Source organism: Talpa occidentalis, unplaced genomic scaffold, assembly GCF_014898055.3.
Source record: "Talpa occidentalis isolate TD23 unplaced genomic scaffold, MPIMG_talOcc4v2.1 talOcc4.9, whole genome shotgun sequence".
In the NCBI taxonomy this organism is placed as follows: domain Eukaryota; kingdom Metazoa; phylum Chordata; class Mammalia; order Eulipotyphla; family Talpidae; genus Talpa; species Talpa occidentalis.
The window spans coordinates 3,271,821-3,297,511 of NW_023605305.1; the positions used below are offsets into that span (position 1 = coordinate 3,271,821).

General features: G+C 64.1%; 1 protein-coding gene across 6 annotated transcripts in view; it reads left to right on the plus strand.

Annotated features, from left to right (window-relative positions):
- CAMTA1 (calmodulin binding transcription activator 1) overlaps positions 1 to 25,691 on the plus strand; it is a 637,675-nt gene that overhangs the window by 555,213 nt on the left and 56,771 nt on the right. For 5 of the 6 annotated variants that reach the window (XM_054691786.1, XM_054691789.1, XM_054691790.1 and 2 more), the window contains 4 exons: positions 3,642 to 3,782; positions 5,024 to 6,870; positions 12,033 to 12,159; positions 17,747 to 17,881. In XM_054691786.1, coding sequence (XP_054547761.1) covers positions 3,642 to 3,782; positions 5,024 to 6,870; positions 12,033 to 12,159; positions 17,747 to 17,881 — 2,250 coding nt within the window. The remainder of the gene's footprint in view (positions 1 to 3,641; positions 3,783 to 5,023; positions 6,871 to 12,032; positions 12,160 to 17,746; positions 17,882 to 25,691) is intronic. The other variant, XM_054691788.1, reaches the window with a different exon arrangement.

The window sequence follows — 25,691 nt, forward strand, 5'->3', positions numbered from 1 at the left end:
TCTGCTGGCAGCCGCTGTAATAGGGGATCCCACCCAGGCAGCCTAAAGTGCAGACATTTCTCTGGGCCCTGGAGGCTGGATTGGTTTCTGGTGAGCACCGCCCCCCCCCCGCCCCCCCTACCCCTGCCCCCCCACTTCCTGGCTAACAGTCACCTCCTTGTGTCCTCACCCATCCTGCACACTCACCCCCACACCCTTCCCTTCTTATAAGGGCACGTGGTCCTGCGGGGTCTGGGCCCATCCAGTGGCCCAGGGACAGTGATCACCTCCTTCCGGCCTGTCTCCAAATACAGTCACACTGGGGGTGGGGCTGCAACCTAAGGATTTGAGGGGGACACAATTCTGTTCATAAAGGGGTGACAGGAGCTCTCTGCCTGGGCTCAGCCCCCCCAAGGGCATGGGCTGGAGCAGCCATGCCCCAAGAACCCCCTTGGCCAGGAGCAGCCCGTGGGGGGTCTCCCCACACATCCCCAGCGCCCCCCCCACCCCCGCAGACCTCAGCTACCCCCTTCCTGGCAGTTGGCTGCCTCTCAGGTAAATTGTCCATCAGAAGACGCTCTCCCAAGCCCGGCCCCCTGGTGCCGCTGATTTCCTTGTGATTATTCCTATCAGCGGGCACGAAGCTCCCGCCGGGGCCGATGAGGAGTGTGAACTCCTGTCCAGGCCACATCAGCGCCGCAGGGGGCCTGGCTCCTCGGCCAGCCCCCCGGGCCCCGGAAGTGCAGGCTGGTCCTCAGGGGCTCACACAGCCCCGCGCAGGCTGCAGGCCCGAGTCCAGCCAGGCCTGGGCCCCTTCCCCCACAGCAGACCCCTGCTGTCTGCGGCCTGGGGTGGCAGTCCCGGCCCCTCCAACTCTCTTCTCCCCCTCTGGGACCTGCCGCTGCCTCCCTGGGCACACAGGCCAGGGCCCGAGGCCTGAGGGCTGTGGAGAGGGTCCCCCTGTGGGGGATTCGAAGCAAGCTGGGGGGCACAGGGACAGCCACGCCTGGGGATGAGAAGCCCGCGTCCTCTACCAAGACTCCGCGAATAGAGGGGACAGAGGTGACCCGGCACCCCCAGAGCTCATCCTCCGGGGATCTCCCTTGTCTCTCGCGCCTGTCCCACAGTGCCCTCACGCTGTCACCTGCGCTGTGAGGCAGCTTGCCGGCTGCTCGCAGGGCCAGGGCTGGGCTCGGCGTGTTTGTTAACCCCCACCCCCCACGCTCCCTCCCTGCAGAGACCTCCCTTCCCGCTGATTCATTACGTGTGGGGAAGCGGAGCGTGACATGTTAAAAGCCGTCTTGATAGTATTTGATATTCAGTACTAACAACGCACCACCTCAGATGGGGGGCGGGGGGGCTTCTCCCCCAGGGGGAGGGAGGCAATCTGCATATTGGATGTGCCAAGACAGTAGGTAATTTGCATTAAGCATCCAGAAATCCTCTGCTTGCAATCTGTCACCCTTCACTGGGTTTTCATTTTATAACCTTCACAACATAAGGAGGCAGCAAGGATGCAGGCGCTGCACCCCCATGGGGCCTGGGGAGCGGGGAGGGGCGCGGCCTTGAAGCCTGGTCCGAGAGGGGCGGTGGTCAGAGTGGAAAGCCTCGGCCAGAGGCCACCGTCTAGGAAGGGTGAGTGAGGCCCACCCAACCCCAGGTGTGTGTGGCCCGGTAGCCAGCGCTGGGGCGGGGCGAGGGGCCCCCCTATCCCGAGGACCACCCTTCTCTCCAGGGAGCCAAGTTCAGCCCAGGTGGGGGTGCACCAGAGAACACCCATCTGGCTTTGCAGTGAACGCCAACTCAACGTCCCCCACAGATAGACGTGCGGGCGATCAGCCCTGAAGGTGCTCCTGGCCTGCGCACCTGCAGTTTAGGCTTCAGGCAGAGCTGCGTGACCCCCACCTGGGCAGCCCCGCCAGCGGCCTCGGCATCCCCAGGCTGGGGCAGGGCAGATGGACAATCTTCTCTGGTTCCTGCCCTGGTTCCTCCTCATCTGCAAACTGAGGAGCCTGGGAGGGCCCGGGCTTGGGGCAGGCCATTGAAACCCCACCCCTTGCTCCCGCCACAGCCCTTCTCTGGGGTCTCTTTTCCCTGTGGGGTGCCCAGGGAGACACCATTTCAGAAAAGGACTCCATGGCTCTGAGGAGGTTGGCAGACCCTGGCCTGGGCCTTCCCCTCCAACTGCTGGGCGCAAAGCGGGCCTGAGCCAGCGGGACCACAGGCCTCCTGCAACCCCCAGAGAATTCCCCAGGCGGGAGGTGCTGCCTGCCTGCTGGAGTACCTCCAAAATGCAGCACTCCCAGCAGGCACCCCCAAAGCCCAGCGCAGGCAGCCAGCCAGCCAGCTGGGATATGGGGCCATTCTACACCCCCACGCCCTCTCCATGGCCCGCCAGGATCTGGGACCTGGGGGAACAGGGCCCAGGGGCCCAGTGCTGGTGAAAGTGCAGAGCCGGGCCCTGCAGGCCTCCAGGCGAGCCTGGGAGCGGGCAGCCGAGGGTGAGGACCTGAGCCACACCCGGGGCAGGTGCCCAGCAGGAAAGCCCCTGCACATGCATTTTCTTCCCCTTGAAAAGCCCCTGAATTTCTGCTTAAGGGAGGGAATGGCCACTGCGGGGCTCCCCGCCTTCCCCGCTGAGCCTCTGGCTGTCCCCGCCGAAGCGTCCCTCCCCAGCCAGGCCGCAGGGCGAGGCCGGCCCGGCACCCCGTGGCACCTTCGCCAGCAGTTATGCCAACGGCTCCTCTGCGGGGCCTGTGGACCGTCTCCCCTCCGCCCCCGTGCCTCGGGAGGCAGATGCTATTTTATTCCCATTTTACAGATGAGGGGACAGAGGCTCAGGGAGGTTTAGCGTTTGGTGCAAATTCATCCAGCAAGTAAAGACCGAAACCTGGACTTCCAATCCAGGTCTGAAACTGACCCAGCTCCCACCTGCTGTGTAGACTGTCCCCCGATCGTCTGCGCTCTGGACCCTCTCGCCAGGCCAGGGTGCCGTGACGGTCCCTCTCCGGAGGCCACAGGAGAGAAACTTTGTGGGGAACGGAAATTGTTCCTGCCGTGGCAAAGCTTGGCATCTCTGGGCCTGGCCTGTGCTCTGCTCCTCGCCCAGACCACGGGCTCCGCTGACCCCTCCACAGGGGCCTGGGCCCCTCCTAGGCCACCCTGGAGCACGGTCACCGTGGAGAAGGCTGGGCTGTGCCCTGTGCCCCATGGACCAGCCCAGGGCCTCCCCTCCCCCCACCCTACTAGCCCTGGAGGCTGAGAGCAGGAAGCAGCAGTGATCCCCTCCAGGGCGGGGAGTCCTCCCGCAGCCACTGCTGGGAACCAGACCCACGACTTCCATCTCCTCCCAGTCCTGCTCCCTTCCTCCTCCACCCAGGACCCCCGAGGCCCACCCTCGTGCACTTGCACTTGGGGGGAATGAAAGCGAACCTCGAATGGGTCCAGCCCCCAGGCTGCTCCGTGGAGAGGGGCGCGGAGCTCTGGACAGAGCAGGTCTGGAGGGGCCGCCTGGCCCTCCCTTCTCTCTCCCCTGCTCCCCTGCTCACCAGTCTGCCCTGAGCCAGCCTCGCCGCAGAGAGGGGCTGCCTCCTGCACGGCCCAGGGACCCTCCTGGGACGACCTCCTGTGGCCTGTGGCCTGACCCTGCCTCTCCCCCACAGTCCACGGCATCAAGTGGACCTGCAGCAACGGGAACAGCAGCTCGGGCTTCTCAGTGGAGCAGCTGGTGCAGCAGATCCTCGACAGCCACCAGACCAAGCCGCAGCCACGGCCCCACAACTGCCTCTGCACTGGCAGCCTGGGTGAGCGGGGCCCGGACAGCGGGCTCCAGGGGCAGCCGTGATGTCCGGGGAGGGGACAGGGTCAGCCAGGAGCCGGGCGACACTCTTGCTCACCCTGCCCCCGCTAGGCCGGTGGGGCCAGCCCACTGCAGGCAGGAGAGAGAACTTTCCAGAGAGGCTGCTCCCTGTAGGAATGGTGGGCAACAGAGTTAGGGGTGCACAGGTTGGGGCTCCAGGCCTCTGTGCACCCATGCCAGTGCCCTCCCGGCCCCGGCATCTTGGGTGTCCTCAGCCGGAGGCCCAGGTCCTGGGGCACCAGGCCAACAGGGGCTTGTAGGGGAGCTGAGCCCTGAGTGAAGGTCGCCCAGCTGAACCTCTTTCTTTAACCTCGGTCTCCAAGAACACCAGAGCCCCCCACACTCAGGGGTGAGTCTTTCTGAGGATGGGGTTTGCTCTGTGAAATGCAAATCAGGCACAGCCCCTGCGGCCTCCATTAGGCATTTCCACTCGAGGGTCACCTCACTTTTCCGTGCCGTCTCCATGCGCCTGGGGATCCTGGAGAGGCCAGCGCAGGCGAGAACTCACCCTTTCATCAACAGCGAAGGGACCTTTGTCAGATGGGATGAAGTAATGACCATGCAGCTGCCCTGCCTGGGGGGAGCCCCGGGCCCAGCCATTGGAGAGGGACCCTCCACCCTGCTTCCTTCTCCTCTGCCACAGACCGGGGCTTCAGGGCTCTGTCCTGGCTCAAGCCATAGGATCTTGTCCCACAAAGAGCTGAGGATGGGCCCCAGGCAGACCAACAGGGTGGAAGGTGGCCCCAAATACCTTTCTGCCTCTGGAAGCCAAGTCTAGAACCTTCTCTGGGCCGGATTGCTTCCACCCTCTCAGGCTTCCAGTCCCGGGGTGAGGGGGGGGGTCCCTACTGGTTCACACGGAAGGGTGGGGCTCCCTAAACCATGAGAGTGGGGAAGGGGGAGGGGCCTGGTCACCCTCCTGGGCTGAGCCACTCCCGCCAGCAAGAGCCTTCTCAGCCAATGGCGGCCATCTCTGAGGACAGAGCAGGAGGCCCTGGGGAGGACGCTGTGTCTACTTTCTTCTTTCTGACTCCGGTGAACGGGAAGACGCTTTTACTATTTGCAAAGCGCGTGCAGGGTCAAGCCCCCGGGGTGGGGTGAGCGGCCGAGACCCAGGCGCCCGGGCCGGGTCAGCGGCGCCCTCTGACGCCCTCTCTGCGTGCGCGTGTGCTCTGGTCTCCGCAGGCGCGGGCAGCAGCGTGCACCACAAGTGCAACAGTGCCAAACACCGGGTCATCTCGCCGAAGGTGGAGCCGCGCGCGGGGGGCTCCGGGGGCTACTCGGAGGTGCAGCACAACGACGTGTCGGAGGGCAAGCACGAGCCGAGCCACAGCAAGGGCTCGGGCCGCGAGAAGAGGAACGGCAAGGTGGCCAAGCCCGTGCTGCTGCACCAGAACAGCACCGAGGTCTCCTCCACCAACCAGGTGGAGGTCCCCGACACCACCCAGAGCTCCCCCGTGTCCATCAGCAGCGGGCTCAACAGCGACCCCGACATGGTGGACAGCCCCGTGGTCACGGGCGTGTCCAGCATGGCGGTGGCCTCCGTGATGGGGAGCCTGTCCCAGAGCGCCACGGTGTTCATGTCTGAGGTCACCAACGAGGCCGTGTACACCATGTCCCCCAGCGCCGGCCCCAACCGCCACCTCCTCTCGCCCGACGCCTCTCAGGGCCTCGTCCTGGCCGTGAGCTCCGATGGCCACAAGTTCGCCTTCCCCACCACGGGCAGCTCGGAGAGCCTGTCGATGCTGCCCACCGACGTGTCCGAAGAGCTGGTCCTCTCCACCACCCTCGACGGTGGCCGGAAGATTCCAGAAACCACCATGAACTTTGACCCCGACTGTTTCCTCAATAACCCAAAGCAGGGCCAGACGTACGGGGGCGGAGGCCTGAAAGCCGAGATGGTCAGCGCCAACGTCCGGCACTCGCCCCCCGTGGAGAGGAGCTTCAGCTTCACCACCGTCCTCACCAAGGAGATCAAGACGGAAGACACGTCCTTCGAGCAGCAGATGGCCAAAGACGCCTACTCCTCCTCCGCGGCGGCCGCGGCCTCCAGCTCCCTCACCCTGACCGCCGGCTCCAGCCTCCTGCCGTCGGGCGGTGGCCTGAGCCCCAGCACCACCCTGGAGCAGATGGATTTCAGCGCCATAGACTCCAACAAAGACTACGCGTCCAGCTTCAGCCAGGCGGGCCACAGCCCCCACGTCCACCAGACCCCGTCCCCCAGCTTCTTCCTGCAGGACGCCAGCAAGCCCCTCCCCATCGAGCAGAGTGCCCACAGCAGCCTGAGTGACTCGGGGGGCACCTTTGTGATGCCGACAGTGAAGACGGAGGCTTCGTCCCAGACCAGCTCCTGCAGCGGCCATGTGGAGACACGGATAGAGTCCACCTCCTCCCTGCACCTCATGCAGTTCCAGGCCAACTTCCAGGCCATGGCGACAGAAGGGGAGGTGACCATGGAGACCTCGCAGGCCGCTGGAGGGGGAGAGGGCCTCCTCAAGTCCGGGGAGCTGCAGGCATGCAGCTCCGAGCACTACCTGCAGCCCGAGACCACCGGGGTGATCCGCAGCGCCGGCGGCGTCCCCCTCCTGCCCGGCAACGTGGTGCAGGGACTATACCCAGTGGCCCAGCCCGGCCTCGGCAACGCCTCCAACATGGAGCTCAGCCTGGACCACTTCGATATCTCCTTCAGCAACCAGTTCTCCGACCTGATCAACGACTTCATCTCTGTGGAGGGGGGCAGCGGCACCATCTACGGCCACCAGCTGGTGTCTGGGGATGGCGCTGCACTCCCACAGTCGGAAGACGGGGCCCGCACCTCCTTCACCCAGGCGGAGATGTGCATCCCCTGCTGCAGCCCCCAGCAGGGCAGCCTGCAGCTGAGCAGCGCCGAGGGCGGCGCCGGCACCATGGCCTACATGCACGTCGCCGAGGTGGTGTCGGCTGCCTCGGCCCAGGGCACCCTGGGGATGCTGCAGCAGAGCGGACGGGTGTTCATGGTGACCGACTACTCCCCCGAGTGGTCTTACCCGGAGGTAAGCCACCTCTGCCTGCCACGGCCCCCACCTGCCTCACCTGCGCACCGGCATGCACCTCGGGGAAGCTCCTTTGCATGTGGCTGCCCTTGCCTTGCCATGAAGCTGTGGCCCATACGAAGCTGTCCCCCACCTCTGCCCCCCTCCCCCCCCCGTCTCTCTCAGGCGCTGCTTTGCAGATGCCTGGGCGCAAGGAGCTTTAAGGCCAAGGGTGTCCGCAGAGGCCAGGGGGCCCTCTCAGAACAGGCTGCCGTCACCTGGCTTGTGTGTTAAGATTCCGCTGTGGTTTTGTGGCTTTTTTGTTGCCTGTTATTTGTTTGGACAAAGGGGTCCTGGGGCTGATTAAAGAGAAAAAACAAACATTCGAAACTCGCCACCACAGAGCTTCCGCTTCCCCGCTCTGGCTTTGCTTCACTGAACAAAACCAGTAAATTGCCACCGCGTGGAGAGGGAGGGGACAGCTTCTGAACAGACCCCGTGAGGGCTCCTCCAGGAAATAGGCCCCCACGAAGTCAAAGGCGGATTCCAAGGCCCAGGCTGGCTCCCTGGCCCCCACGCCTCCGGGCTATCTCGGTCCTGGGGCTGAAGTCCGACCTGGAGAGTCAGGGCCCCCAAGTCTGGGTCCCGGGAGCCCCATCTTGCCCAGTGTGAGGGAGGGAAGCTTGACCTCTGAAGTGCCGTGGCAGAGGCCCACCGGGCACTGCGCACACCCCTGGGCCCCCCGCAGTCCACTGGGGTGTTGAGGAATAGCACCATCTCCCTGACCCCAGGCCCCACTGCCATGTTCCCCGGAATCCAGGATGGCAGCTGCTGCAGGGATGCCATGGTGGGGAGCACGCCTAGAAGACCCTGAGCCTCCCAGGGCCTCTCGGGTGATGCGGCCCCCTGGAAGGGCTCAGCTATGGGCAGTGCAGAGACCCTGGCCCACACCCCTGCCATTCCAGACCCAGGTGCTGGCCGGGCCCAGGACCGGGTGCCCCTGGACGGGGCTCAGGGTGCTCTGAGAAGGGAGCTGGCGACGGCCTCAACGCCTCCTGGGCCCAGGGGGAGGGGACAGCATGGCCCAGTGGTGAGGGTGTGTCTAGAGGTCACTCACAGGTTTGGGTCCTGTCTCTGCCATCACATCGCTTCTCTGTGACTCAGTTTCCTCACCTGTGAAAGGGGAGGGGTGGTCCAGGGCCAGGTACAGGGCAAGCAGAGCCCACAGCAGGTAGTCCGGGGATGAACGAGTCGGCAGCCGCTGTTCTGAGGCTGCCAAGGCTCGTGGTCCTTTTCGTGGCAGAGGTCCCAGCCACAGGTGCCTCTCCCTTCTGCCCACTGGTGACTGTGAATGACCTTGGCAAGGTCACCCAATAGGTGGGCTCATGGCCCCTGCAGCATTTGCTTTTCTGGCAAAGCCGAGGTCAGAACACCTGTGGGCAGATGCCCAGGTCTCCCAAGATGCCCCAGCAGCCCAGGGGCAGGGCAGCCCTGCTGGGAGCACCCCGGGACCAGCCACATGTGAACGCAGCGGCTCCAGCTGGTGCCCACCGCGGGCCTGTGCCCCACACGCCAGATGCGTCGCCCTGCGTGCTGAGGGCGTGTGGGCAGCCCAAAGGCAAGCCCTGGCCCCACGCTTACCAGCCGTGACCTTGGCCCAGGGGTCACCTTTCCTGTTCCTAAAATCGGGGTGATGAGAATGCTGACGGGTGGGGTGTTTGTGAGGGCTGAGTAAAGGGCTCAGACAGTACCCCGTCTCCACCTGCCCCCACACACACACACATTCTCCACAAGATTCCATCAGCGCCTCCCGGTGTGGCTCCCCGTGACCCTGTCTCGGAGCCCCTGCTCCTATGAGCCACACTGAGCTCAGGGCCCCCACACAGGCCCGGGTGAGAGGTCACCCCAGCCCAGCAGGTTCCCCCATCATGAGAAGCCACTCAGGGAGGAGGGAGGCCCAGGACACATGTGGACAGAGGGTCTTGGCTGGAGGCGGGAGCACTGCCACGCCATGCCAGCGCTGAGCCCCGGCACCTGGGGCCTCCATTTCCTTAGCTCAAATGGGGGGGGGAGGCGGGGTGCACAGGTCCTCCCAGTCCTAGGACTTGGGAGATTTGGTCCCCAGAGATTTGGTCCCCAAGGCTCCCCTGAGCCCTGGGGGCGACGTCGAGGAGGGCAGAGCCTCCCTTCTCCCACATTGCAGCTTCCCAGCCCGGCGCAGGACCCCGGTCTGCGGGGCGTCTCCCCGTGGGGGCCCGAACCTCGCCGCCCCGCCTCGCTGCACCCGAGGCTCGGCTCCCTCGCGCCGGCTCCGAGAGCCAGTTCCGCGTCCGGCCACGCGAGGGCGCCGTGGGCACAGGAAAGGGCGAGGCTGGCCGCCTCCCGAGGACTTCAGCCCTGGTTTTCCAGAAGCCCTCGGCGCTTCCAGGTGCTTCCAGTGACGGGGCACAAAAGCAGCTCATGTTCCATTTGATTTGGAAAATGCACAGATGCCGCCCGGCTGGGCCCTTGGGCCGCACAGCGAGCCCCCCAGAGGCCCCAGGAGCCCCCAGCGCCCACTCCCCCCTTGCTGTCCTCTGCGGTCAAGCCTTAGGGTCACCCCCGGGGTCCTGCAGGAGACGGCCCCTCCCCTCCTGGCCCTGCAGTCCCAGCACAGCCCCGTGGTGGGCACGTTAGGCCCCTGCCCTCTCCCCGGCTCTGGCCACCAGAGGCCTGTGTGACCGTCAGAAGCTGCCGGTTCCAGCCAGGCCCCGCGGGGGCCACCTCCTAGGCTGGGACACAGGGCCCGGCTAAAGAGCCAGTGGCTGGGCACCGGCTGACAAAGGCCCGGCATCCTCTTAGCAGGAACGCTAAGGCCACAGCCTCCTGCCGCCCCTTGTGGGCCTCCCTCCCCTCTCGCCTCCTCCTTCAGCTGGTCACCAACACACTCACACATGCTCGTGCACACGCAGATAGACACACAATACACATGCACACACATGTGTACAGACACACGAACACGCGTGTGAGCACACGCGCACATGCACACACACGCACGTGCACACACACATACGCACACACTGGCGGTGCCCCCTTTGGTGCCTCAGAAACCGGGGTCCTTTGTCAGGACTCTGGGCACAGAGACCTCAGATGGCACCTGCGGGCCCGCCCCTCCCCCGGCCCTTCTGCGTCACCTCTGGCCGCTGACACTCGGTGGCAGCAGGCTGAGGAGGCTGCAATTAGAACCTTCAGGTGCCCACGTCACCGCCCATCAGCACAGCCTGGCAGCGTCGCCATGGGAACGGCCCCCTGAACTGACAGAGGCGGAGCCGGCCTGCGGTGGTTTCCATGGAGAAGGGCCGGCGTTCTGGCAATTTCTGTGTCCCTTTGTTCCCAGGCAGCCCTGGCCCCGCCAGCTGCTGCTGCGCGGGTAATTGTTTTTCCCTTTTCCTCGCATGGAAACCATCTGGGGCCTTCTGGAGCCCTGCTCCTGTACCTCCAGGGTCCAGGGGGAGTGCCCCTGAGCTGCCTGTACCCCAGGCACCCCAAAGTGTCCTCCTCCCTGTCCCAGCCCCAGCCCCACATCCCAACAGAGCTCCAGGTCTCCTGGTGAAGGTCCGGAGGGTCCCTGGAGGCCAAATGCCACCAGAGAGGTGGGGCCGTTTGCCTGAGGACAGGGGCTTTTGGCTTCTAGTCCTGACTTCTGTCCCCTGCCCCCAAAACTTTAGCTGCCAAACGGAGAAGTGACTGCTCCAAAGTCACTCCAAAGCCAGGTTGCCCAGAGAAGGCCCAGCCTGGAGCGCAGGTGGGAGCCTGGGGGTCCAGGCTGGGCTATGGGGGGGGCCACCCTTCCTCATCCTTGGAAAGACCCCATCCAGCTGCTGATGCCCAAGGCCCTGAGGGACAGGCCTGGTTTCAAAAACATGGGGGGTCTGGAGGAAGCCCGGTGTTGCACCTGGGGGCTGTCCCTCCAGGCCAGGGATGGGTCGGGCCTAGGCGAGGCCACCCAAGAGCAAGTGATGGAGCAGGAGAGGGAGTCACACCGCCAAGGAAGGGGCGCCGGGGTCCGGCCTCTGGCTGCAGAGCTGCGGGGGGCGGGGGGGGGGCGCAGGCCACCCCATTCACCACCTCCACTCAAGCAGGCGTCCCTGCCTGCCTTCTGCAGCCTGGACACTAGGTGGCGCGCTCTACGCCGTCCTGCGCAGGCCTGGAAGGGCTGGAAAGCTGCTTGGCGCCTGGGGTGGAGAGCCAGGGACCACCAGGGCAAGAGGACTCCTCGCTCTGTGGTGCTCCCCAGCTGGTCCCAGCAGGCAGCCTCCCCAAGTGCTCTTCTGCTCCTGGGCGCCTCGGGGGTCCTTGGGGGCCGGGCCCTATCTCCTGGAGCTCAGCAAGCTCACCTGTGGTCCCCTCCCTCGGTACCCAGGCCCCGCTAGTGCAGCTGCAGCCCCCCAGGATGCAAGGGCCCCTGTGTCTGCGCCGTGTGTGTGCACTCGCGCGGGGCCCCCAGCTGCGTGGAGGGTGGTGCAGGCAGGAGTGGGGAGGCCGGCCCCAGCCCACCCCAGCCCTCGGCCCTCCGGCAGCAAGCGCACCCTCCGAGCCCCTGCGGCTCCAGTCCTGCCCGCTTTTGTCATTCTGTCTTCACAGCCCTGCCCATGCCTTCTTCCTCCACCTCCCAGCCCCTCCCCCAGCCCCAGGGCTCTAGGGACCCTGGGTCTCTCCCCATTTCCCCACCAGAGCTCCCAGACCTTGGGGTGACACGAAGGCTTGGTGCTGTTTTCAAAATCTCACTCTGCCCATAGGCAGGGGGCAGAGAAAGTCCCCTCCCTCTGCTCCGCTTCCTTCCAGGGGTCCCACCGGCCCATGGCCAGGCACACCACGGCCTGGAGCGCTTTGAAGAACCCTGCTCCCTTCTGCCCGGAATCGCAAGTTACCTGGGAGCGGGTCAGGGTCAGTGGATGCCCCACAGGAAGGGCATCCGGGCAGCCCCAGGGGACCAGGAGCAGGAAGCAGGGCCCCCTCTTCCTGCTGCAACCCTGAAATGGTGGTTCTCAAAGTCAGGGCTACTGGCGCCCAAGCTGGAGGACACACACTGCACAAGCAGGCGGGTGGGGTGCGCACCCCATCTGGGCAGGGCAGCTCCGGGACTGCGCCCAGCTCTCAGGGGGGTCGGGGGCTGAAGCCCGTCCTTGTCTCTCTTCCTCCAGGGAGGCGTGAAGGTTCTCATCACAGGCCCGTGGCAAGAAGCCAGCAATAACTACAGCTGCCTGTTCGACCAAGTCTCAGTGCCTGCGTCCTTGATTCAGCCCGGGGTGCTGCGCTGCTACTGCCCAGGTGAGGGGCTTGGCCCGGAGCTGGGGTGGGGGGAGGGGGCTGTGGCGCCCTTCAGCAGACGGGGCAGGTCCCGTGGGCTAATACAATGTCTCCTGTCCTGACAGGTGACCCCATCCGAGCAGGGACCCCAGGCAAGCGTGGGTGGGATTTTCAAGAGAACAGGACAAGTTAGAACAAATAAGCCAGGCTGACGCCCCCAGGGCTGGCCCTGGCACTGCCCTTGAATACTGGGCTGCAGGAGCTGGGGGCACCAGGTGGGCCAGGGGCTGCTCAGGAAGGACAGCTGGGGTCAGAGGTCACCCCGGGTGTAAGGCAGACCGGACCCCTCTCCTCCTATCCCTGATACCAGGACCCAAGTGGAGCAGAGGCTGGAAGGCAAGAATCTGGCCTGGCTGCCCCACAGTCGGTGCCCTGGGCCCGGAGCAGGATGGAGCAGGCGTCCAGGTGGTGGGGACGAGGGTCAAACTAAGAATGGCCTGTGAGAATTTGGGGAAGCCAGGCCCCCCGCCCCGTGCCCAGAAGAAAGCACACCTGCAAAATCCACTCCTGGCCTCAGAGGCTGGAGCTGCGCCATGTCACCCCTTGTGGCTCTGCCCTTCCCCCCCACCCCCCCAAGGCCCATTGTCTCCTAGCTGGGTCCAGGTAGCCCATCCTGACCTCGGGCCATCACTGCCTCCCCACCAGGCTCAGGGTCTGAGACTTTCTTGGTCTCCACGTGCCCCCAGGGCTTGCAGAGAGCCTGCAGGCCACAAGAAGGGATGGACTTGTGCATGAATCTCTTTCTAGAATTTGTGTGTCCTGCTCCCTGACTGCTGGGGGGAGCCCTTGCTGACCCCTGTGGCCATCGTCCACCTGCCTGGCTAGCCTGGCCCATGGACCACAGGGTGGTGAAGTGGGGACCCCACCCCATGTTTTCTGAGGTTGGGGGACCTATAACAGGAGAGAGAGGATGCTCCGTGGGGATCTAGGGATGGGCGGAGACGGGGCAGGGCAGAGCTGACTGGTGCCAGGTGCCTGGTTCCACCTGGGACGGTCCCACCTGAGCCTGGGTCTGCCCCAGCGTCCGCCTGCCCTGCACCCTGCTCCCGAGCTCACACAAAACATTCCTCCCTCTCTTTCTCCGCTGCCCTGGGGCCCACAAGAGCACCCTCAGGGCCGCAGCTCTCAGTCTCTTCTTGCCCCCAGCACCCCCTTCACCACCAACGTCCCAGGGAGCCAGACTAGTGCCCCTGGTGGCCTCCTCTGTCCCCTCCCCACTGGCACTGCCCCCACCAGCTGCCTGGCAGGCTCCCAATGCCCCCCACCCCGCCCCCTCCTCTCAGCCCTGGGGGGCTGGGGCAGAGCCATCCAGATGCCAGGGCTGGCCAGCCTGTCACAGTGGGGGGCGCTGATGCAGCTCCTGGTGGGGGAGGGGAGAGAGCAGCCTGTTATTAAACTGCCCACTTATCACCTGCAGCTGGCGGGCTGGCTGGCCTATAAATAGATGCCACTTCCTGTACCTGGTTGTTGTCTGGCAGGGGACCCAGACCCTGTCTGTCCTGAGTTATCTGACCTCTCACACAGAAAGACTGGCCTTGGTGTGCCTCTCGGGTGATGCCCCTGCCAGGACCTGGCGAATCCTGGAGCTGGCGGCCCCCAGAGCAGCGGGCGCCCTCCGGTACATGGGCCCTAGCGTCAGCCTCCCTGGGCCTCCCTGGCTGCCTCTAGAGCCTCAGGCAGCTGGGCGAGGGAGAGAAAGGAAGGCAAGGGTCAGGGAGCGCCAGACTATGCTCCCTGAGTGAGGGCAGCCTTGGCCCTTCCCTCCCTAGGGAGTGGGAGGCGTGAGGCATGGGCAGCAGGCGTCCAGGCCCTAGGCCTGCCCAGACACCGAGCCCCCATGTGCAGCCTCCTCTAACCTCCTGCATCTGGGCCCTGGGAACCAGAAACGGCAGCCCCACCCGCTGCTGGAACCGCTCTGTCCTCCAACTAACCACAAGGAGGGTCGCACATTGACACGGCACCCATTGCTCATTCGTCACATAGTCTGAGAGGCCTGGTAAGTGCCGCCGTGGAGCAGGGGACAAGCCCTCCGCTGCTGGACCTGGGGCCAGGGAGCCAACGCGTGGAGGCCTGGGCCGCGGGTCTCCTCAGGGCCCAGGGACGCTTGTGCTGGACTTGAAGGAGGGACCCCCAGCCTCTTTGGAAAGAAGGACTCAGAGGCCACCTTTGGGGCTGCGCATGACATGGGGGAGGGGCAAAGCAAAATGGCCGCTGCCCACTGGCCTGGCCCACCTACCTGCTGGCAAACCCATGAGGGGGGTCAACCCCAGCAACAGCACAGCTCTGGGCAGCCGCTGCAGAGCCCTCAGCCCCAGGGCCCGCGGGGGTGCCCAGCCTGTGCTCTGAGCCCCAGGTGATAGAGGACACGGGGCAAAGAATGGCCACCACGGATCAAAGGATGGAGGCGCCCAGCCAGCACCCGGAGGACTTTGCTGGGGGAGAGCCCCACCCTGGATTCCTGGGAAGGCCCCCAAAGGCAAAAGATGAAATTCAAACCAAAGCAAGCAAGTGCCCAGCCTGGTGAAGTGATTCATTCAAAACCCAGCCACTGAGTGGACGTCACGGGCTGGCAGGGCCTCGGCACCAGGCGTGAGCAGCGGTCGGAACAGACCTGGCCCAGCTCTAGCAGAGCTTATGTCCTGCTGCAGGAGACAGAGAAGCAACAAGGAAACAAAGAAATAACCAAGATAACTGGAGAAAACTGTAGCAGGGACACTCGAATGTGGTAACGTGACACAGAAACCCAGGAGGAGGGAGGTCCCATGGATGGATGGGGAGGGAGGCTTCTCCAGACCAGGACATTAGGCTGGGACCTGCCAGTTATGGGAGGCTGTGGGGGGAGAAGACCTGGGCAGAGGGCAAAGGAAGTGCAAAGGCCCTGAGGCAGGAAGCGGCTTAGCAAGTTGGAGGACTATGAAGCTGGAGGGAGTTGAACATGGCAAGGCTGGGGAAGATGACAGCGGCCAGCCATGTCCATCCTCCCAAGTCATGGGGAAGAGTTTGATTTGGCTTTCCTTGCAATGAGAAGCCATTAGTTTGGTTTTTTTTTTTCTTTTAAGATTTATTTATTTAGGGCCTCTCTGGTGGCACAGGCAGTTGAGCGCCGCATTGTGAAGCTGTCCGCAGCCTCTGCAGTGCAGGTTCGATCCCGGCCAGCCGGGAAGAATCCCACATAGCGAGGCAGACCTCTCCTGTCGCGCCCGCTGCTCCCCTCAGCAGTGCATTTCTTGAGTCTGCCTGTTCTGTTCCCCTCTCTGTCTCTGGTGAATCCTCTCACCCTCCCGCGCATCTGACCTATACCCCAGTTCTTGTATAAAAATAAATCTTTAAAAAAAAAGAGATTTATTTAAGCACACAAGAGCTGGGGTGTAGACCAGAGGTGTGGGGGGTGAGAAGATTCCCCAGAGACAGAGTGGGGAGCAGAACAGGTGGATCTACTGAAATACCCTGCTGAGGGGAGCAGCGGGGAGATAGGAGAGGTCTGCTGCGCCCTGTGGATCACCTCCCTGGCCTGGGATCGAACTTGTGCTGCAGTGGCTGGTGATAGCTTCATAGTGCTTAGACTTAACCCCTTGCACCACTAGGGAGGCCCAGAAGCCATTAGTTTTAAGTGGGGAGTGACTTGAGTTAAACTGTCTTTAAAAGGTTTCTGGGTATGTGGGGGAAGAACAGAGGCAGGAGTCATTGGAAGCAGCAGGGGTCATCTTTCCTGACTTGGGGAGGAGGTTCCCATGGGCAGTGTACCCATTGCTTTCACACAGGGACCCTGGAATGTGGTCCCCCAACACCACCTCGGGTGTGCCAAGGTTGCCCTCAGCAGGAAGCTAAGGAGGAGCATAGACAGGAAGTGCTACGTGGCCTGGACCGGGTGGGGCAGAGGGGATGGAAAGAGGTGGGTGGACCCAGGACTGACCGATGGGCTGAGTGGGGAGACCCAGGAAGCCATCAGGGTGAGGTCCTTTCTGCTCTGTCTCTCTGGGGAAGGATCGCGTGCCTCTGCCCCTCAGTTCTGGGGCCTCCTAGATAGTATGGCTGCCAGGATGTGGTGTGGGGAGAGCCACAGAAGACCCTCCACTCCCCGGGGCCGGCCGAAGGGCAGAAGCTTGCTGAGGGGAGCCGAGCTAAGCAGGCTCAGGTGACAAGAGGCCGATGGCCCTTCATTCTGCTGGTAAAGGAATCTCCGGGGCAAGTCTCCAGAGAAAGCAAGTGACCATGAGCTTGGAGGGCTGCCCAGGGACGCTGTACAGCCCCAGGAGATTCTGCACTTAGCTGGGGCCCCTGCCCAGAAGAGCCCCAGGGAGGGCCTGCAGGACCCCACCCACCATGGAGCCTATTGGTTCAGCTTATGGCCTGGACTAGGTCACACCGGGGTGAAGGCACAGGGGGAGCTCCGCGGAGGCCCCTGAACCTGATTGCTGAACGCTGCTCCAGGGACTTCATGCACCTGGCGCGGACAGAGGCCACAATCATGCACCTGGCGTGGACAGAGGCCGCAGGCGGGTGAGCTGGTTCCCCCAGGAGGCGAGGGCGGCCGGGCTTCTCTGCGCACCGGAGTGGCCAATGGACTTGGAACACCTCTGATCTGTGCGTGCCCAGAGCCAAGAGCCCGAACAGTAACTCGATCCCTGCGTGTGTCCTCCCTGGAAGTCCGTCCTGGGGCAGCTCAGGCGCTGGTGTCTGGTGTTCCAGAAAAGCAAGGCAGAGAGCAGCAGGTAACCCTGACAACCCCTGGAGACAAGGCCCAGCAAGACAGAGCACCCTGGACCCCCGGTCATGCCCTGAGATCTCAGCAGGAGCCACAGAGTAGCGCCCTCACACCAGGGGCGCAACAGGTCTTCACCCGGCAGCTCTGCTCTAGCCACAAGAAAGCAGCCCGTTCCTTCTGCCCCCTGGCTGTCTTCACTGGGCCCCGCGGCAGGCCAGAGCAGTGAGTGAGCCCCACAAGGGCCCTTTCTGCCCAAAGTTCACCAGCCAGCGCCCCAGTTCCGCACCCCAGGACCAGCATGCCAGGCGCAACCCCGGCACTTGCTCCATCGGGAGCCAGAGGACTTCTAAAAATACACGGCCCAGGCCTCAGGGAGCCAGGACAGCCTGTGGGAAGGGGTGAGAGGAGTTTGAGCAAAGGCTGCGTGGGTGGCGCTGATGGAGGGACAAGGGGAAAGGTGGCGCGGCCGTGGGCAGGATGGGGCCACTCACCTAGTCATTCATTCATGCATCCCGTCATTCCTGCGTCCGTCCAGTCATTCCTGCGCTCATTCATTCATTCCTGGTTCATTCGGCAAATCTGCTCTGGGCCCCAGCCCCCCGCCAGGGAGGAGGGGCAGACCAGCAATTGTTACACAGGCCATGGGGTGGAGGCAGGACGACCGGCTGAGGCTGGGGTCAGAGAAGCTTCCTGGAGGAGACGTGAGGCCTGGAGGAGTGAGCAGGCGCAGGCGCAGGCGTGGGCTCCCCAGGAAGGACATGGGGCCGGGCTCCCCGGGTCCCTCTGGTGCACCAGGCCTCCCGCACCCTCCCAGGCCCTGACTTCTCTTCCTTTTGCTTTCAGCCCATGACACTGGTCTTGTGACCCTACAAGTTGCCTTCAACAACCAGATCATCTCCAACTCGGTGGTGTTTGAGTACAAAGCTCGGGCCCTGCCCACGCTCCCTTCCTCCCAGCATGACTGGCTGTCACTGGACGGTAAGACCGACACCCGCGTCACCCGCCAGGCACTTGGGGACCTCAGGCCTAACGTATGGGGGCCCAGGTCCCCACCAGGCTGGACTGGGTCTCCACCGTCAGACAGGGTGTCTCTCCCTTGTACAGAATGAAGGGTGTCAACTTGTGCCTGTCACCCCTGCCAGGGTATCCGAGGGGCCAGACCAGCCCCCCAGTTACTTGAGGCCCCTCTCGAATAGGCCCTGAGCTGACTTCAAGCAGCCTCTGCCCCCCACCTCAGGCTATTTCCTTGAAGCAGCTCCTGAGATCATCTCCAAACATCCCAGCCTCTTAGAGACAACAGCAAGGCATGAAGCTGGGGCGCTGCTCAGCTCCTACAGCCCAGACAGGGAGCCCCATTACAGCTTCCACCTCATGGGGAGAAGGATCCAGGTGTTCTCTTGAAGGCCTGGGAAGGCAGTCATGCCCCCCTCCGTCCCCCACCACTAGGCTGCTTTTACTTAAGCCTCTGCCTTGTGGTGTATCTGAAACCAGCCCAGCATCACCATCTGGAGGGAGGGTCGGCGAACCCCACTAAGCTCCAAAGGGGGTACCCAAGAGGGCAGAGTCTTCCAGAATATGGGTCCAGCCCAGGGTGTGGGTGCCTTTGTGGCAGAGGCTCTGCAGAGAGAAGCTGCCAAAGACAGGCTGGGCACACTGAGGTCGGAAGGGTTGGCCCGAGGTGGCCGGGGGCTGAGCTGCCAGTCTGCAGTCAGCAGGAACAGAGTGGGAGGGACAGCAACCGCAGTCAGTCTTTGGGGTACCTGGCTGGAGCCTCGACACCTGAGGTGTGGGGTCTTGGATGAGCTGCTCTGTTGGTTCCCTACGCACCCCACCCCACCCACAGGAGCCATTCTCTCTTCTCGCCTCCCAGACTTACCCTGGCCGCTGGCTGCTGGCGGGATCGGGGGTTGCTGAGCCTGAGACCCCGTGTGCAAACCTCAGCCTCATCCCAGCTCCAGCGGGACATGGTGCCTGGCTGCTGCCGGGCCACCAAGCCCTCTGAGCTGTCCCCAGAGGCGGCTTTGGGTCAGCAGGCACCTGCGCCCTGGCAATGGCTGCCTGGGCACACCAGGCTGGCCTTGCAGCCTCCGGCCCAAGGTCGGAGCCAGCCGAGCTGTGGCGATGACCCACAGGATGTAACAGAGAAGGGCAGGGTGATCAGGGCTCCAGTTCAGGAAATCCGGTTTCAGTTTTGTGGAACGAGTGGGGAAAGGAGCTGGGAATCTGCAGAGCCCTGAGGGGCCAGCCACTTCCCCGCAGGGGTGCTGGAACCAGGGAGCTGGAGACAGGTGCAGCCTCAGGGCAGAGATATCCGCCAGCCCCCCTCCCAGCCCCCCCAGAAGCTCAGAAAGCAGCAGGACCCGGCAGGAGGCTGTGGGCACAGGATGCTGCCATGGAGACCAGGAAGGGGGAGCCCCCTTAACTGCTTCATGACAAATACACCCCAGATCTCGGCCAGGCCAGACTCCTTGGGGAATGGGGCCCGCGCGCCAGCAGCCCCCTCCCTGGGAACCTGGAGCTCCGACCTCCTGGGTCATCCAGCCCGGGGCGCGCACACAGGAGAGTGGGGGGCAGCCGGCAGGGCCACCACCAAAGAGAGCAGCTGGCGCCCTGGAGGACCCAGCGCCCCTGCCCGCTGGCCTTTGCCAGCTGCCCTTGCACATAGGGGGAGGGAAACGCGTCCTGGGCAGGGGAGCTGAGGCCCCCCCTTCACCCTTCCCGGGCAGGAGGGGCTGCGCTCCCTCCCTCCTTATGCTTCCCTAAAGGCATCCCGAGCTGATCACCAAAGGGTCGTTTCCCAGCCTTGCACCCCCAGATCAGTAACCGCAGCGGGAGGGGCGCAGGGCAGAAGGGCAGCGCAGGGGTGTCTTCCGCCAGAGCAGGGGGGTGGGGGGATGGGGTTTCGGGGTGGGGACTCTGCAGCGGGCTAACCCCTCGGCTTGGCAGTGAGCTCTAGTCCGGGAGAAGATGATGCGAAGGCCTGGGCGGCCGCCCCGCTCGCCTTCCGCCCCGCGGCTACCCGGCGACCTCCGGGCGGGCGGCGCAGGGAGGTGGAGACGCGCGCGGCGGCGAGGCTGGGGGGCGGGGGGGGGCCGGGGGGGGGCACTGCGGAGCCCCGCACACTGGGGCGGCGCGCGTGCACACACACACACACACACACACACACACACACGCATGGCGGGCACAGCCTCACACGCTTGCACGCACGCGGCTCGGCGCAGCTGCAATGCAGGGGCCTCTCGCCCGCGCCCGCCGCGCTGCGCCGCTTGCCGCCCCCGCCCGACTGCGGCAGGCTCGGCTCGGCGCGGGGGCGCGGGGCGCGGGCGCGCGGGGGGCGCGGGGCGCGGGGGCGCGGGGGCGCGGGGGCGCGGGGGGCGCGGCGCGCACGGCCCAGCGGGCGGCCCCGGTGGTGCGCGCGGGTCTCCCTCCGTGCGGCGCCCGGCAAGCACTCTCGGGGGTCCTGTTCGCCCCCGCCCCGATCCCCAGCGGGTGGGGGAGGGTTCGGAGGCGAGAATGTCTGCCGTGGTTTGGTTTTGGAGACGGATCCGCCGGCCAGACCGCGGCGCACGAGCGGGCGCGCAGGGGCGCGGCTCTGGCTCCGGCCGCGTCGCCTTTGTCCGAGCAGCCGCAGGGAGGGGGGCGATCCCGTATCTGGGGGGCTGGCGATTGTCCCCGCGAAGGAGCCCTGGCATCGGGGCACCAGATCCCCCAATTCTCTGCTGAGCGCGGGGATGGGGACAGGCTGGGCAAGGAAAAGGAGCCGCCGCCATCTCTCCAGCCCTGAGCAGCGAAGCTCTTCGGGTCCCGGGAGCCGCTGCACCGTGCACAGACCCTGCCCCACACCCTCCTGTGAGCTCTGGGGGGCCCTGCGCCCCCAGCATGCCCAGAGCGGAGACGGCGTGGTGCGGGCCACAGGACACATGTGTCCCCCGCGCGTGGGTGTTCACTGGTGTCCCCGGACACGGCAGAAGCGCTTCCTTGCAGCCAGGTGCGCAGGAAGCTTCGCGGAGGACGTGACCTTCTGCTGGGGCCTCAAGCTCGAGCAGGCATCAGGCAGAACGAGAGGGATGCGGAGGAGTGTTCCCAGCAGTGGCCGCCTTTGGCCAGGGACCCCGGGAACTCCCTTTTCACCATTTCTTTCCCCAAAGTTCCAGACTTAGAACACATTTCCTCAGACCTGATCCCAGGTCACGTTTCTGGGATCTGGGGCCCACTAGTCATGCATTTGGGGCACCACAGGACCTCTTCCCCGCTCAAGGGGATCAAGCTCTAGCAATTAGCCTGGAGGCAGCTGGGAAGGGAATTCACTTTGCTGTGGGGGTCCCGGTGCTGACCCAGGGTTGTGCTGTGGGTCCTGCAGGCCTCTCCAGGGTTTGCAGTCAGGCCCCGGGGCTGCGTCTCTGGGCCCAGGGCCAGGCCAACCTCCGGCCAAGGGTACGGGGCACCTTTAAATGACTCCGGTCCTGGAAGAAAGAGGGGCTGGAGCTTCTGCACGCCCAGGTCTTCCTCTTGGCAGCCATCTGGTTTCTCCCAAGACCAGGATGAGAAGACCCAGGGCTCCCCTGCCCTGCCATCGCCCTCAGGCCCCCTTCTGGCAACCCCCGCTAAGCCACTTAAGACTAGACTCTATTTTCAAATGCTTCCCTGGGCAGCCGAGGCTTCTGCTGGATGAGAGGATTGGAGGGAGGCTTGGAGGCAGCTTTCTGGGGCTCAGCTCCCCCGCTGACCCTCAGGGGCAGGGAGGGGCCTGGTCATCTCTGACAGAGGGGCCCACAGAGACCAGAGCTCAGGCCTCACCTCCAGGTGCCTGTTTCCTGCATAAGCCTCAGGGCAGGGTGGGCATTGGGTGGGCCCCTCCAGCTCCCTGCCCCTCCAGGGCCAGAGGACCTCAGCTGATGCTGGGCCTTAGGAGCAGCCTGGCTCCGGGGTTGATGTCAGGACAGACAGAGGCTCCCGCTCCTGTCTAAGGAAGTAAGAAAGTACAGGAGGATTTTCCTCCCCATTTGGCCTTCATGTCCGACCAGCCGCTGGAGGCCATGCAGCTGGGGTGGCCCAGCTTGGCGCCTCCCCCTCCAAGCTGCCTGGTCCTGTGGCCCTGCCAGCGCTGTCCCCCCCCCCCCCAGGGCTGTGTCTAGCAGCAGCCTCCACCCAAGAGGAGTGGGAGACCACAGGCCCACCCAGAGTCCAGGGACGCCCGTTGGCAGCTGGAGAGCATCCCAGCGTGCACTGGCCCTCAGGCCTTGGGCTCTCTTCCTCTCCTGGTGACACCCCAGGCTCTGGTGAGTGTCCCCATGCTCCCCCAGGCCCAGCCCCTCGCTCCCCAGAGCTCCCAACCTGCCTCCCAGTCTGCCTCCCAGGCCGTTTGGCGATGATCCTAACTGTCCACATCAGAAAGTGAGGGCGGAGGGAGGGCGGGTGTCAAAGGGTCAGGACTTTAGTTGTAAATGATTTAAAATGTCAGTTTTACTAAAACAAATACAGTTTTACGGACTAGAGTACAAGATTCAGAAGCATTTTTACATTAAGAAATACAGTGTCAGGGAACCATCTGGACTTGGAGTATTGCCTTGGAAATTACATCTGTAGTCACAGCCCCAGGGTCTGCCTGCTCTGGTTTGTGGGCATGAAAACGTTGGGGAGACAGGACACAGGGGTCTTCCCTGTCCCTGCCACTCACCTGGCGTGGGCTCTGGGTGCTCTTTGCTCCAGAGCATGAGCCCCGTCCTCCCAGTCAGCCCCTCGGGGTCTGTCCTCAGCATTCCTTCCCAGGGGACCCAGGGCCTGGTCCTCAGCTGCTCCCTGGGGCAGTGATCTCTGCCCTCTGCAGCTGGAGCCACTCCTTGTGGGGGTGTGCGGCAGGGAGTGAGTCCCCTGGGAGCTGGGGCTCAGTCACCTTCTTGCAGAAGCGACCAGGGCACCCTGCGGAGAGAGGCCTGGCTGTGAGGGGCCAGCCCAGCGGCTCTGCTGTCTATGTAGAGGTGGAGGAGGTGGAGGACATGGCCTCTGCTGCCCTCCTGGATGGTCAGGCTGGAAGCCACCCCCAGGGGCCAGCTGCTCATGCGAGCTGGATATCCCCGCCCCCTGGGGGTCAGGTGGGTCACTGGAGGCTAAAGGGGGCTCAGACCATCCATCCGAAGTTGGCTGGTAAGCGCCGGCTTTCCCTGGACTTGCGTCTGCTTCTTGGGGGCATGGAACAAATGACCTCAAAGGTGGGGGCTTAACCCAGAAACGTGTTCTCTGGCAGTTCCGCGGCCTGAAGGTCACATCAAGGCGCCGGTGGGGTGGGCATGCTCCCGCAGAGGCTGCAGGGAGGGTCCTCCCTACCTCGTCCAGCTGCCGGAGACCGCGTGCTCCTGGCCGGTGGCTGCGTAACTCCAGCGTCCCCGCCAGGTGATACGTCTGTCCCCTGTGCCTGTCTCTACTTTCTCACAAGGACACCAGTCACTCAGTTGGCTTCCCCTGCCCCATCCAGTGGGAACGCGTTTGCACACAGGGACGCCTGTAATGAATCATTTCAAAGAAGGCCACGTTCTGAGGTTCCGGTAGACGTGGGTATTTCGGGGACACCATTTGACCCACACTGCCAGCCATAGTGGAAGAATCCCCCCTCATTGCTCCCCGGGGACAGGGCCCAAGTGAGCCCCAGAGCAGCAACGGGGCCTTGAGCGGAGGGGCCTTGAGCACTGACCACTGGCGGTTGCTGTGCTGCGGGGACCCTGCCCTTGGGCGGGGCTGTGGGGCAGGCAGCTGGGCTGCTGCGTCTTAGCTTCTGAATCGTCCGGGACTCCTACATCTTTTGGAGCCAGGTCAGCTCAGCTCCCCACAGCATAACCTTAAAGAAAGGCCTCTTGGCAAAGCGAGGGCCTGAGAGACCAGAAGGTCTGCAGATATGGCCAGGCCAGGGTTTTTCTGAGCCTCTGCTAGGATGCTGCCCCCAACCCACCTCTCTGGTGGAGAATGGAGAGGCCCATGCGCTGACCTGGGGGGGAGGGGTGATGACGAAGAGGCTTAGTCTTGGAGACTCCACCCATAAGCAGTGAGGAAGAGGCCGGGCAGGGGGCTGGGTGGCCCCCAGGAGGGGTCAGCTTCCTGGGGGTGCCCAGCCAGGCTGAGGCGGCACCCATGGCCCAGTCCAGATCCACGCGGGACCGAGAATACCGAACATGCTCTGCCTGAGGCCCAGAGCAAGGCCTCTTCTTTTTAAAGCTCCTAAAAATACACTGGTTTCCGATCCCTGGAGCAGACAGGCGACCTTGTCCCCCGCCTCGAGGACAACAGGACATTCAAAATAGTCTGAGAGGCTGGAGAGCCGCTTTCTCCACGGCAGCGACCTGCCAACGTGTCCCACTGTGAGCTCCAGGCCTTGGACGAAGACAAGTGGCAGGCAGGTATGTGGCAGCTGTTCCGGCCTTGTTAAGAATAACGGGAGGCGTGTTTTCAAAAGAAGTGGCAGAGAGGAACAGGTGGACACACCAGAATCAAATTTAGAAACTTCCAGAGGCAAAACCTGAAGGAAACTCAGCAGTCACTCGCCTCGTCACTCTTCTGGAAGGAACTTGGGCCCCGAGAAAAGCAGTGACTGCCCCGAACTGCTGCTGACGGGGGATGGAAGCCACCTCCAGACTTCCTCCTGCCTCCCTTCTCCTCCCCCCGCAGCCTGACCCACACGGCTCCGGACATCAGGCCTCAAGGGCGAGGAGGGGACAGGAGCTCCCAGGCCCCTGGGCCATGTGGTGGCTGCACTTTTTCTTCCTGGGTCCGGGCTGAATGAGCTGGCGCTCCTTCCCAGCGTCACATTGACCAGAGAGAGGGACGGCCGCCGGGTGCCTTCCTGCAGAGGCTGGCACTGACGCCTGCAGATGCGGGGTCCCCCACGGTGCCCTTCCTCCCCCAGCAAGTCCAAGCTGTGCTGGGTAGGAGCAGGACCTTCTGCCCCTCCCCTCCCCCACTGGGTGGCAGCCACATTCAGAGGAGCCGGTGACATCTTGTGTCTCTCCTGTGGCACCAAACTGCTCTGCTGGTCTATACGGGCACTGGCTCCGAAACCCTGTAATTGCTCCTTTCTGCAGTTCCTGCTCTCGGCACCGAGCTGCCCACCCAGTGGTAACAGCAGCTGACGGCAGAGTGCCACCACCTAGCAGGCCACACCCATGAAGGCTTGACATGAGTTTGACTCACTCCACCTTCCCCACAGCCACCGAGGTCCCCTGTTGTACAGATGCAGATGAGGACACTGAGGCACAACAGCAGGGTGGTGATGCAGAGACAGTCATCCAGGGCGATCCCCCCGCGGCCGCACCTGATGAGCATCTTCCTGGCGCCTCTTCTCCCTGCCACTGTCAGGCCGCTGCTGCCCTGGCCTCTGGCACTGTGGCATCCCTCGCCCCTGCTTCTTCTTTCCCGGACCCCCGCCCCTCGCCACACAGTTTGTAAACTAGGACCTTCAAATCCCATGGGCCTTCTCCTGGGTGGCTCTGACACTTTCCTACTCTGCCTGTACCATCTTGCACCTGGGCTGGGCTTCCCCTGGGCCTTCCTGCTGGGCTTCCCTTCATGGCCTGGCCCTGTGTCACGACGTGATGCATTCAGAAAAGACCAGAGCACCCACAACGCCAGGCACTGGGGGAGGCGCCGTCCACAGGGAGAGACAGGGAAATTGCCAATTATAACCCCGCAGCGTGAGGTTTGCTCTTGGGGACCCACAGCCCCAGAGGCCGCGCAGAGGAGCGTGGTCAGCTGTTCCTCTGGAAGGTCCGGATAATGAACCCCACAGGATGGGATTCAGGGC